General features: G+C 41.7%; 1 protein-coding gene across 9 annotated transcripts in view; it reads left to right on the forward strand.

Annotated features, from left to right (window-relative positions):
* Positions 1 to 13,102, forward strand: part of LOC133402600 (Fanconi anemia group A protein homolog) — an 81,229-nt gene that overhangs the window by 43,595 nt on the left and 24,532 nt on the right. For all 9 annotated transcript variants that reach the window (XM_061676510.1, XM_061676509.1, XM_061676508.1 and 6 more), the window contains 10 exons: positions 880 to 950; positions 1,072 to 1,167; positions 4,955 to 5,088; positions 5,193 to 5,263; positions 5,428 to 5,527; positions 6,212 to 6,399; positions 6,513 to 6,606; positions 9,886 to 10,077; positions 10,177 to 10,250; positions 10,330 to 10,458. In XM_061676510.1, the coding sequence (XP_061532494.1) occupies positions 880 to 950; positions 1,072 to 1,167; positions 4,955 to 5,088; positions 5,193 to 5,263; positions 5,428 to 5,527; positions 6,212 to 6,399; positions 6,513 to 6,606; positions 9,886 to 10,077; positions 10,177 to 10,250; positions 10,330 to 10,458 (1,149 nt within the window). The remainder of the gene's footprint in view (positions 1 to 879; positions 951 to 1,071; positions 1,168 to 4,954; positions 5,089 to 5,192; positions 5,264 to 5,427; positions 5,528 to 6,211; positions 6,400 to 6,512; positions 6,607 to 9,885; positions 10,078 to 10,176; positions 10,251 to 10,329; positions 10,459 to 13,102) is intronic.

A 13,102-nucleotide genomic window follows, 5' to 3' on the forward strand; every position in this document is an offset into this window, starting at 1 on the left:
GGGCAGAGTCCGGGCTCTCCCTTAGAGATATGGTGAGAAGCTCGGTCATCCGGGAGGATCTCAGAGTAGAGCCGCTGCTCTTCCACATCGAGAGGAGCCAGATGCGGTGGATGGGGCATCTGATTCGGATGCCTCCCTGGCGAGGTGTTCTGGGCACGTCCCACTGGAAGGAGACCACGGGGACGACCCAGGACACGCTGGAGAGACTAAGTCTTTCGGCTGGCCTGGGAACGCCTCGGGATCCCCCCGGAAGAGCTGGATGAAGTGGCTGGGGAGAGGGAAGTCTGGGCATCCCTGCTAAAGCTACTGCCCCCGCGACCCGACCTCGGATAAGCGGTAGAAAATGGATGGATGGATGGATGGAATATAAGAATTGATAAATTATTTTATCGTCAGCCAGAGCTGTGAGGAATGCAAAGTTATCCATGTCCTTTCACTATCGTTCTTGTCGTACTGTGTTGCGTGTTTTTTTTTTTTGCACATTAAGATCAGAAGTCCTGCTTTTGTTTTAATGCCTCATTTTAAAAAACACCATGCAAGCAACTCTTTCATTTTTTCCTCATGTTTTTGAGATTCTGTGAAAGCTGCAGCTGGCAACTCGTGTGGACTGAATGAGTGACAACAATGGGGGAATTAAATGCTAGTGTTTTAAGGGTAATAGCCCGTCAGCAACATATTAAAAAACAAAACAAAACTATGAACTAGTTCGTTTTTGGACTGATGGACTTAGTTCCAAATTTTTAATTATGAACTATGAACTGAACGAGTTTATTTTTGGAACGATGAACTGAACTTTGAACTAGAAAATAGTATGTTATATTTGAGAATTGACATTGAGGTATGATAATTCCATATATAATGTTTTTATTCTTTTTTTAGAGTAGACAAGATTCCTGCTGCACAGTATTCATCATACATGGAATCTTGTCAGAGACTAAGACAGCAGGAAAGTGGGTCTCATCTTTAATTTGCACTACGCACACACATACACACACTCAAAACTACACGGTTATGTGTAAATTGTTTGGTGTGTTATACTTTGACACTTTGAAACTTTAACACTGATTACAGGGAAAGCTGTATGTGAGGAAAATCATGATCCTCTCCACATCTTAAAACTTCAGTTGCAGGAGCAAAGAAGGCTTGTTTCTGATGGAAATGATGGAGGTAGGTTCACAAATATAGCTTATCACTTATTTAATGCAGAATTAACAAGTTAATCGATTGATATGATGTCACCATCTGACTTCCAGGTAGATCACTTGATTAAATAGTTTTTCTAAACTAGTCTAATTAAATGCTATGTTAGTTTGAACCTCGAGACACCACTCAAATTTCTATGACTAGGGAAAAAATGTGTCTATTTATCTGAAGGCACTCTACGAATGAGAGTTTGTTAGCACAGTAGATCAGTGGTGTTTCAAATCAGCTGTTTCTCTATAGGAAAGGTTACTTACAGAGTAAGAATACATACAGAATAAATGCAGTGTACACACAAGGTAAGCAAACAAAGGAAACTATAACTAAAAACCCCAAACTAAATAATGCATCAAATGGCTCATGGATTTTGTGTGCAAATGGACTTTGTGTTGAGTCCTTTTTGCTACTTGTGATTCTACCTAGACTCAAAATCCAACTCCATCATTTATCAAGCGTGCACATGCCCAGAAGTGTGCGTAAAGCATGTGTACGAACATTTCCACGCAATGAATGGTATTGGGTTGGATTTATGCATGGGGACGTGCGTAAATTTACTCACAGCTCTGACCGTGTGTACACACAAGATCTTAAATAGAACACACTGAAAGGTTCACCAAAGCCATCCGAGTGCACAATCCAGCGCCGGTCATCCCTGGAATTTTTGGCCACCGGGACAATTTAGTGGGAGATTGGAGACATATGCAGCATTTCGAAATTGACACAAAGCTGCATCATGCCGATGTGCAGTTATTTCCCTGGCTTCGATTTACTTGCAGTTACCATATAGACATCACCGATAAACTGAAATTAAACAAGGGTCTCCCAAACATATAGTTAGTTGGAGCCATAGATTGCACCCCCATTTCAATTAGACTACCATCTCCCGTCGAATGCAGCTAAACGAACATGAAAGGACTTCATTCAATCAATGCACAAATAATCTGCGATCCACATCGCTTGGAGAAATGCACGATTGATTCTTTAATTCTACAGAATAGCTCCATGGATGTGTGCACTGAGAGCTGTGGTTGAGGATGGCTGGATGCATGTATAATGACGTGCCCTCATTACTGCTTACAATACGGGTAGGTTTGAGTTTTAGTTTATTGTTAGCCAGTAAACAACAACAAACATTACATACAATCAACACAATATTAAACAAACAACACAAATCTACAGTATATTTAAACAAAATGCATTTCGACATTTCAGCATTTAAATTATTTTTTTTCCTCATTAATCCTCACACACATCACCCCATATTGACAGGAAAAAAAACATAATTGTTGAAAGTTTTGCTGATTTTTTAAAAAAAGAAACACTGAAATATCACACATCCATAAGTATTCAGACCCTTTGCTGTGACACTCATATATTTATTTTCGGGGGCTGTCCATTTCTTCTGATCATCCTTAAGATGGTTCTACACCTTCATTGGAGTCCAGCTGTGTTTGATTATAATGATTGGACTTGATTTGGAAAACCACACCCCTGTCTATAGAAGACCTTACAGCTCACCGTGCATGTCAGAGCAAATCAGAATCATGAGGTCAAAGGAACTGCCTGAAGAGCTCAGAGACAGAATTGTGGCAAGGCACAGATCTGGCCAAGGTTACAAAAATATTCTGCTGCACTTAAGGTTCCTAAGAGCACAGTGGCCTCCATAATCCTGAAATGGAAGACGAACCATTCCTAGAGCCGGCCATCAGGCCAAACTGAGCAATCGGGGGAGAAGATGGTGAGAGAGGTAAAGAAGAAGCCAAAGATCACTGTGGCTGAGCTCCAGAGATGCAGTCGGGAGATGGGAGAAAGTGCTAGAAAGTCAACCATCACTGCAGCCCTCCACCAGTTGGGGCTTTATGGCAGAGTGGCCCGACAGAAGCCTCTCCTCAGTGTAAGACACATGAAAGCCCGCATGGAGTTTGCTAAAAAAAAAAAACACACCTGAAGGACTCCAAGATGGTGAGAAATAAGATTCTCTGGTCTGATGTGACCAAGATACAAATTGTTGGCCTTAATTCTAAGTGGCTCATGTGTAGAAAACCAAACACTGCTCATCACCTGTCCAATACAGTCCCAACACTGAAGCATGGTGGTAGCAGCATCATGCTGTGGGTGTGTTTTTTCAGCTGCAGGCACAGGGAGACTGATTGCAATCGAAGAAAAGATGAATGCGGCCAAGTACAGGGATATCCTGGACGAAAACCTTCTCCTGAGTGATCAGAACCTCATACTAGGCCGAAGGTTCACCTTCGAAAAAGACAATGACCCTAAGCACTCAGCTAAAATACCAAAGGAGTGGCTTCAGAACAACTCAGTGACTGTTTTTGAATGGCCAGAGCCCTGACTTAAACCCAATTGAGCATCTCTGGAAAGACCTGAAAATGGCTGCCCACCAATGTTCACCATCCAACCTGACAGAACTGAAGAGGATCTGCAAAGAGGAATGGCAGAGGATCCCCAAATCCAGGTGTGAAAAACGTGTTGTATCATTCCCAAAAAGACTCAAAAGGGTGCTTCTACTACATACTGAGCAAAGGGTCTGAATACTTATGGCTGTGTGATATTTCAGTTTTTCTTTTTTTAATAAATCTGCAAAGATTTCAACAATTAATTTTTTTCTGTCAATATGGGGTGCTGTGTGTGCATTAATGATGGAAAAAAAATAACTTCAATGATTTTAGCAAATGGCTGCAATATAGAAAAGAGTGAAAAATTTAAGGGGGTCTGAAAACTTTCTGTACCCACTGTATTTCCTATTGATTTACATTTTTTTTAAAGTTAATTTGGGCCGATTTGTGACATAAGAAGTGGGATAAAATCCTGAATCCTTATCCAATTCTTACAAACGAGGGCTCATTTTATTCATGTTTGTCTCCTCTATTCAATGGTATAATGACAATGTGTCTATTTTGACATACAGGTGGTTTGAAAATTTTAGTAACACAGATGATAAAATAAAAGTGGTTGAATGTGTCTGTTTCTTTCTCTAGAGTTGAGAGCGTTCAGTGCTAAATATGTAGCTAAATTTCCTTGTCTCCCAAATGTGCGTAAACTACACGTTGGTTAGTTTCTGTACTGTGTGCACTTTTCCCCTGTTTTTTTTGTTTTGTTAGATAAGTCACGTAATTGCCGCAGGAATTTGCGTATGCATCTTTCACCCCATTTTTTGTGCATTGCGCCTGAAGCATTCAACACATACAAAAAAACATCCCAAAACTATCTTTGGAGGGCGCTGTTTCCCAAGCTTTAAATGGGAAGAGATGGAGCAACCATCCAATGTGGTGCCCTGGGCGAGATTTTATATGGCGCCCCCCTTCATCGCTGATTTACATACACTTACAAAAGAAGTCGAATAGTATTGTCTTTAATTTGTATGATAACCACACAGTTTTCATTTCTGTATCATTACTGCCAAACAAATGATGCGAGTGAGTCTCCATCCTCTCCTTTGAGCTGCAGAGATTTAGGAAATGAATGTGGACTGGTCCTGTCTGACACCACACTCTACAGAAACGTATGAGATTTTCAAGTTTTATGTTCCGCATTCGATTGTATTGTATTCTATTTTATTTTTTATTCATGGAAAATAAGCATTAAGTAAGTATTAAGTGATAAGTGTTGGGGATATACAGTAAGACTGGTAATATGCACAAAACAGCAATCCAATCTGTAAATGTAGTTATGTCATAAGAGTGATTTCAATCAAGTAGGATCTTGCAGATGTTTAATGTTGACTATAATGTTCCATCAGATATGTCGGCTCAGCTGTCAAAGATCGCCCACACTATGAGCTTTATCTTTCCTGGTCTTCCTGATGACCTTTTGGAAAAGAAAGTGATCAAACTGAAAACTGACATGCTTTCATTGCCAGAGCTCCACTTGCAAGTATGGAATCAAATCCACTATTGTTTTCACTGTTCTTCAGTTTGCTGTTGGTATGCATTTGTTATTCACGTTACTTGCAAGTCTCCTCTCATTCTCATCCCCAGGTTGTTGATGTGATTTTAAAAAACTTTTGCCAGTGCATTTTAGATGCTTCCAAATCACTCCCTCCGAATAAGTGAGCAACCCTTTTTGAAAGATGAGAGATTTTACTTTTGTTTTAACACTACATACAATACATGCCTGTTTACTGTTCACATACTGTTGTTAATACATGACATTAAGGACTGAAATTATTAATGCTACAAATCTAATGCTGTTATGCAATCACTCTCTCACCAGGCAAATTATGTGGGCTTCAAGGTTTGTGTGTGTATTGGTTTGTAACACACAGTTCCTCTTCTGCCTTCTGCACAGACTTTGGCATCTGCTCCATAACCAGGTATGCAGATGTCTGCTTGTGTCCACGTCATAAAACAAAATCGTAGCCTCTGATTTCAGTGTCAAATCAAACTCCTGGAAAGTGTTGCACTTTTTGTTCCATACCATTGCTTTGTTTATGCAGTTAGTCAATTCTTGGGGAAGCGACACATAACCCCTATGAGACTGGAGCAATGCAAATGACGATAGGGCACAGAACGGGTTGGAGCAGCATACAGCTTTTTCTGATTTTTAATTTTTTTTTTTTTTCCAAATGTACCCTTTTTAACAGGCTTCAGCATTGCTATAAATGTACTTTGTATTTAAAAACTAAAATAATAAACGTTCACGTATTTCAAAGATGCCTGGCAAAGACGTAATGGTGAGGAAACTAGGTGTTTGAGTGATACTCTCACCAAGATGCTTTTATTGGTATGCTTGAAATTAAAACCCGTGTATAATAAATCTGTTAGTTTTTTTACTTTTCAGACATAAAGAAAAGAAAATCCAAAATTGTACCACTTCTGGGGCGACAAGAGTTTTGGGGATCCAGTGTAATTATTATACAGACAAATTGCAGTGTTTATCACGGCAAAGTTAAAAGATTTTTCAATGTAAGCACAATGTCAGAAGCATTGTCTATATGTTATGTAATCCTGTTGGACTCTAAATATCACTTGTTTGATAAGATCTCCTGTTTCTAAAGGGGTCCTTGTTGAGTGGCCCGCACATGCCCGGGCTGGCAGCTTTTGTGGTCCACCTCGATGCCTTCATGTCCCAAAGTCCTGTAGTGCAGCTGATTTCACTAAGGCAGCCTAACCCAGTATCTGTCTCAGAGGCTCTTAGCTCAGCACTGGTCTGCAACACACGCACTCGCATGCACTTTTGTGTCAGGTGAAGTATTATATCAATTAAGGATGTGGTCAAAAATATTGATGACACATAATCTGTCTGTCTATTATGTTGTATGTCAAGATTGATAGAAACATGACCTTTTAATTGTTCAGGTTCTGTGTGGCTGCCATGTGCTATGGGATCTGTAGAGGAGACTCGTTGCCTCAACATCATCATAACCTGGCTCCCAGCAGCCTTTATAAGAAGGTGTGTTTCGATCGTCATTCTTTTGTCAATTATTTTGCACTTTGATGGGTACTGTAAAAGTAGAGCTTATAAGTAGCTGCAATGTGACAAAATTGACCAAAAATGACAGCATTTCAAAAGGGCAAGTCTGGTTGAAATGGTCACTTCAATCTGAGTACAACACACAAAGACTTTTGAAAATCGGAGGATTGCCATCCATCCATCCATCCATCCATTTTCTGTTCCGCTTCTCCTCGTGCGAGTCGTGGGCGTGCCGGAACCTATCCCAGCTATCTTCGGACGAGAGGCGGGGTACATCCTAAACTGCTTGCCAGCCAATCGCAGGGCACATATAAACAAACAACCATTCGCGGCAATTTAGATTCTTCAATCAACCTACCACGCATGTTTTTGGGATGTGGGAGGAAACCGGAGTACCCGGCGAAAACCCACGCAGGCACGGGGAGAACATGCAAACTCCACACAGGTGAGGCTGCCATTTGAACCCCAGTCCTCAGAACTGTGAGGCAGTTAACCAGTCGCCCACCGTGCTGCGATTGGATGATTGGTTCCAGAGAAATTGAGTGATGTGTGTGATGCAAGAAATTGGCTTCTTTGGGAACGTTTTTGGGTGATTTTGCCACCAGAAAATCTGGTAAAAAAATACCTTCAAATTCGAGTGAGTGTAACATGATTATTTCTCAACAAATCTCCTTGATATCACGGGTGTCAAAATCATTTTTGTCGTGGGCCGCATCGTAGTTATGATTTCCCTTGGTGGACCGTAATGAGGGCGAACCATAAAAATAAGTAAATAAACTTTGAGTGCTTCATATTATGAGATATACGCAACAACTTTTAATAAGTAATTTTAATATTAAAAAAATAGTTCATTGCTGTATTTGAGTTCCTGAAAAAGGCGGTGATTAAATATAACTCAAGGTCCGGGAGTAATAGTTCAATCTGTGGCATATCCAACTCATAAATCTATCATTGTCAATCTGTCCCAGCTTGGTTTTATTGGGGAGAGGATCCCCCAATCTTTTGGTCGCTATCTTAAGTTCAACACATCAAAGGGGTCTTTGATGACTGGAACCCAGATTTGTCGGGGAGCTGTTAATTGATTTAAGGTCCGGGTGAGATAAGTAAGGCATCCTTCTGGCCATCTTGCACAGTGGGGCGGCTTGGAAGATTGCAGTTTGTCAAGTTGTTGGGGGTGGGGGGGTTGCTCTGGCAACCAGGCCAATCCCTCCACCACGATAAGGCGACCGCTCAGGGAGGGGCTTGAAAAAAAATGCGCTTGCCATCTGAAATAAAAATACAAATCCAGCCCACTCTTTTTGAGAAATGTGAGAATGTTAACATGGAAGAGCAGTCTCATGCCCTTCAATCCAGCAGCTAAAAACATGGTCTGGAAGTTTAAGTAGTTACTGTATATAGTTAATGATGTGAATACCTCTTCACTCTGATTAACCTTCCTCCACTTTATGCATTTATGTTAAGGGGGAAACGCTTAACAAAGTCTACCGTTTGATTCATATCACAATTTTGCGGTCATGGTTTTCTGTTCGGTTTGGTAGAGTACATATATACTGTTAGGAAAATGTTTTGTTTTTGGAAAGTGAGGTTCAAACTGAAAGCATAAGGATGTCTGACATTTGACCTATCATTGTGACACCCTGAGGTTAAAAGTGGATGAGACTGTAGCCACAAGAAAGGAAACATTACTATTTTCAACATGCTTTTCATTTATTTGGTAAAGAACTTTAACACATTCTAAAAACAAATAGTTACTGTATTTACTGTCACTAAAATGCAGTGGAATCTTTTGTAGATATTCGGCACAAAAAGTATCAAGTATATTAGTAAAAATTGGCTCTTGAATTAAGGCATAAGGCGGCACTGGTTAACACATCTGCCTCACAGTTCTGAGGACCCGGGTTCAAATCTGGCCTCGCCTGTGTGGAGTTTGCATGTTCTCCCCGTGCCTGTGTGGGTATACTCCAGGTACTCTGGTTTCCTCCCTCATTGTAAAAAGATGCATGGTAGGTTAACTGAAGACTCTAAATTGCCCGTAGGTGTGAATGTGAGTGTAAATGGTTGTTTATTCATATGTGCCCTGCGGTTGGCTGGCGACCAGATCGGTACGTACCCCACCTCTCGCCCAAAGATAGCCGGTATAGGCTCCAGCACGCCCGTGATACCTAGTGAGGAGAAGCGGAACGGAAAATGGAAAATGGATTAAAGCATTCAAAAAATGTAGCTTTTACAACCACATTATACAGTATATCTGTAGCAGAAATATGTAAACAATTAAAAATACAATATAATTTTTGTAATTTTATTTACTTTTTAATTTGGCCAAAATCCTTAGTTTGTTTTCTTTTCATATTTCACTAGGGTTATGATTGAAAGTGTGTGGCTTTATTTTGTTTGTTTCCTCTATTTTCATGGGTTTAAGTTTTTATTTTGCAGGATGGTTGATATGATGCGGTTGCTCCGTCACAGTCATTTTGCTTTCTGCCTGCCTATGAGAGGCATGTTACGGAGATGTGAATTCGCAAAACTGGCCACCCTTTGAAGCTACTTCTATGTCCTGCCTTTTTTGCACTGAAACACAGATGTGCAGACCACTCCGGCGACATATCAATAACATACAGTGAAGCCCTAACATCTTAAAGTCCCCGTAAAATGAAAATACATGTATTATAAATTTGACACACCACTGAGAGAAGTGGTGTTAACAAATTTGAATGATTAAAAACATCGGCAAGTGTATAAGATGAAGCTTCAAAATTGTGAAAAATCATGCTGCTGTTTCCCCTCTCAAACAGTGTGGGTCCTGCATGCGCTGAAGCCACGCTGCGCTCAACTGTCAATCAAATCAATCAATAAAAAAATACCACTACATATAGCACCTTTTATGTTTACACATCCCTATATGTTTCAGCCGCGAAAATATATCTGCTTAAAGCGTCCGGTGGCTTGAATATATTTCACTGGGTCATCATGGGGCTTTCCATGCCACGAAGAGAGGTGCAAGGCACCGGCTCGCTTGCAAGGTAACCAGGGCTCCTCTTAGCTGACGGAGGGAAATGCCGTGGTCCATAAGGGCTTGCAGAGTGTACTGAATGAATTTGTTTGACAAAGTACCATCCCAGCCCATACAGTATAATGTGTGGCCAAGTTTAAAAAACAAATTCAAAATGTTCTCATTCAAAATCATTCAGCTCAAAACCTTTTGTCCCTACAGCATTCGTCATTGTCTTGATCGTAGCTTTACAATTGTACCCATTTTAGCTTCTGTACCTCATCCCAAGACTGTTACCTGAAGCCAGAAAGATTGTTTTTGATGGGAAAGAGGATCAGGAGGTGAACAGCAGTGGCGTGTTGAGTAATGTCAAAGACACCACTAGCAACTGGAAAAAGACAGCTTTGTGTCTATGGAGACATCCTGCTTTCAATCGGCTACAACACGAACCAAAATATCAGGTAGCGTGCATGCTGAATTTCTATATATAGTTTGGTCTTAATTTATTTGATCTATTGTCCTTGATGTGCATATATAACACAAGGTCTTCCCATGTCTAGTTATTCATCACAGAATGGCTGGCAAATGAACTCCAAGTTGACAGAAGTAAAGACACATTTTCTGACTCTGAACGGTAATGCCAAGTGGCTGATGCACATTGCATACACACAAGAAAACCACCATCTAGTGGTATTTATGTATCTGTGCACTAGGCTGGAGTACCATCAGTGGGCATGTCTAAACTTCTACCTGATTCGTCCAGAGGATCAGGGCGGCTGCGGTGGAAGCATGAAGAGTCTTTGCTCTCATCTCATCAATGCAATCATGGACCAGCAGCAAAGGTTGTTGCACGTTTAGCTTGTCACATAGAATATAAATTCTTAAAGCGGAAGTAAAGTCTGGAGGTCAAAACTTCCTGTAAAATTGTCTTTTTCATCAGATGCAGGTTACTTAAATCTACTATTTATTCAAAAAGATACTTTTAAAACACTGCATTGTAAGCTGCCATTGTTACATCATTCTGTGTGCAAAAGTCATGAGAATGTAACACCGTCCCTCCATCGGCCGAAAGGGAGGAAGTGACGTCACAGCTAATGTACAGTGCTGTGAAGAAGTACTGGTCCCCTTTTCAAATTCTTATATTTTTGCATAGTTTCCCCAATTTAATGTTTAAGATCGTCAAACAAATGTAAATATCAGACAAATATAACCCAAGTAACTTCGCAAAAAGGATGGAAATGGCTAGCGTGAACACTTTCTTCCAGAAGAGGCAGGAACATAGCATGACCTACAAGAGCGGAGGTTGAAGCACGCAAGTGGATTACATCTTGTGCAACTATGTAATCTGAAGTAGGTTACTGACTGTAAAATAGTGGTAGTGGATAGTGGAGTGTGGCTGGACGGCATTGGATGGTGGTGTGTAAAATGTCTCTCTGATGGGGAGGAAGCTTAAGAAGAGAGAGGCAGAGCAGAGAACCATCTGGTGAAAGCTGAGAAACGAAACGAGAATGTTTTGCGGCTTTTCAAGAAGAGGTGAGACAGGCTCTTGCTGGACAGGAGGAGCTTCCAGAAGACGACCACTACAGCCAAGGTGATCAGAGAGACAGGCAGGAGAGAGTACTTGGTGTATCTTCTGGTGGGAAAGGGGAGAATGAGACATGGTGGTGGAACCTCAAAGTACAGGAAATCATACAAGAAAGACGTTAGCAAAGAAGTGGGACACTGAGAGGACTGAGGAGAGGAGAAAGGAATACATGGAGATGCGACGTAGGACGAAGGTAGAGGTGGCAAAGGCCAAACGAGGCATACATGTATGCCAGCTTGGACACCAAAGAAGGAGAAAAAGATCTATACAGGTTGGCCAGACAGGGATAGAGATGGGAAGGATGTGCAACAGGTTAAGATGATTAAGGATAGACATGGAAATGTGTTGAATGGTGCCAGTAGTGTGCTGGACAGATGGAAAGAATACTTTGAGGAGTTGATGAATGAGGAAAATGAGAGAGAAGGAAGAGAGGCAGTCAACATGGGACTGCACTTAATCCTAGAACACCTCGACGGCGCGGGGAGTAACGCGAGGATCCTGTTCGTGGACTTTAGCTCTTCGTTCAACACCATCATCCCCGAACTCCTCTCCTCCAAGTTTCTCCAGCTCAGCGTCTTGCATGCCATCTGCTCGTGGATTTACAGCTTCCTGACAGGCAGGACACAGCCGGTGAGGCTGGGGGAGGCCACCTCATCTACACGGACCATCAGCACCGGGGCGCCCCAAGGTTGTGTCCTCTCTCCGGTGCTCTTCTCTTTCTACACGAACGACTGCACCTCAACGCACCCGGCTGTCAAACTCCTGAAGTTTGCAGATGACACCACAGTCATCGGCCGAGTCTGCGTATCGACAGGAAGTGGAGGGGCTGGAGCTCTGGTGCGGCCGACACAACCTGGAGCTGAACACGCTCAAGACTGTAGAGATGATTGTGGACTTCAGGAGGCATCCTTCACCACAGCTGCCCGTCACGCTGTCCAACTGCCTTGTGTCAACCGTCGAGACCTTCAAGTTCCTGGGAATTACAGTCTCTCAGGACCTGAAGTGGGAGTTCAACATCAACTCCATCCTCAAAAAGGCCCAGCAAAGGATGTACTTCCTGCGGCTTCTGAGGAAGCACGGCCTGCCACAGGAGCTGTTGAGCCAAACCAGTTCCACACAGCAGTCATCGAATTAGTCCTGTGTTCATCCATCACAGTCGGGTTTGGTGCTGCTACAAAAAAGGACAAACTCCAACTGCGACGGACAATCAAAACCGCTGAAAAGATCGTTGGTACCACCTTACCCACCCTTGAGGACTTGCACGGGGCCAGAACTAAGACAAGAGCATGCAAAATCCTTTCGGACCCTCCACATCCTGGTCACCACCTCTTCCAGCTCCTTCCCTCACGTAAGGCACTATCGATCAATGCAAACTAAAACAAGCAGACATTCCAACAGCTTCTTCCCTCTTGCCATTAACTTCTTAAACAGTTAACTTACAATTCCAATTCCATTGTAACATGCTGCCAATTTTTGTCTTGAGATTGTCGTCACATCTCTGTCGGGCCAATTATACATTATTCGTGCACTCATTGTCGTAGTCTCGCCACCCTGCACTACTTGCATGTCTGTTGTTGACCAATGCATCATTTTGCACAATTGTCAAAAAAAAATAATAATAATTGTATCCGCATTACCACATTACTGGTAACCTTGTATTGCTCATTGACTGTGTTTTTGTTTTTTATGTCTCAAAAGTATTCTCAGTCAATTGACTGTCTGTTGTCATACTGGACCAGCTCCAACTACCGGAGACAAAGTGTGTGTTTTTGCCATACCTGGCAAATAAAGATGATTCTGAAAATGATGTCATTATATTAGCGGCAAAGCAACGATACTATCGTTTATCGTGATAGTTTCTGGAAAAATATATCATCCAAAAAAATCATTATGGCTGAGAG

The sequence above is a fragment of the Phycodurus eques genome, chromosome 5 (genome assembly GCF_024500275.1).
Source record: "Phycodurus eques isolate BA_2022a chromosome 5, UOR_Pequ_1.1, whole genome shotgun sequence".
In the NCBI taxonomy this organism is placed as follows: Eukaryota; Metazoa; Chordata; class Actinopteri; order Syngnathiformes; family Syngnathidae; genus Phycodurus; species Phycodurus eques.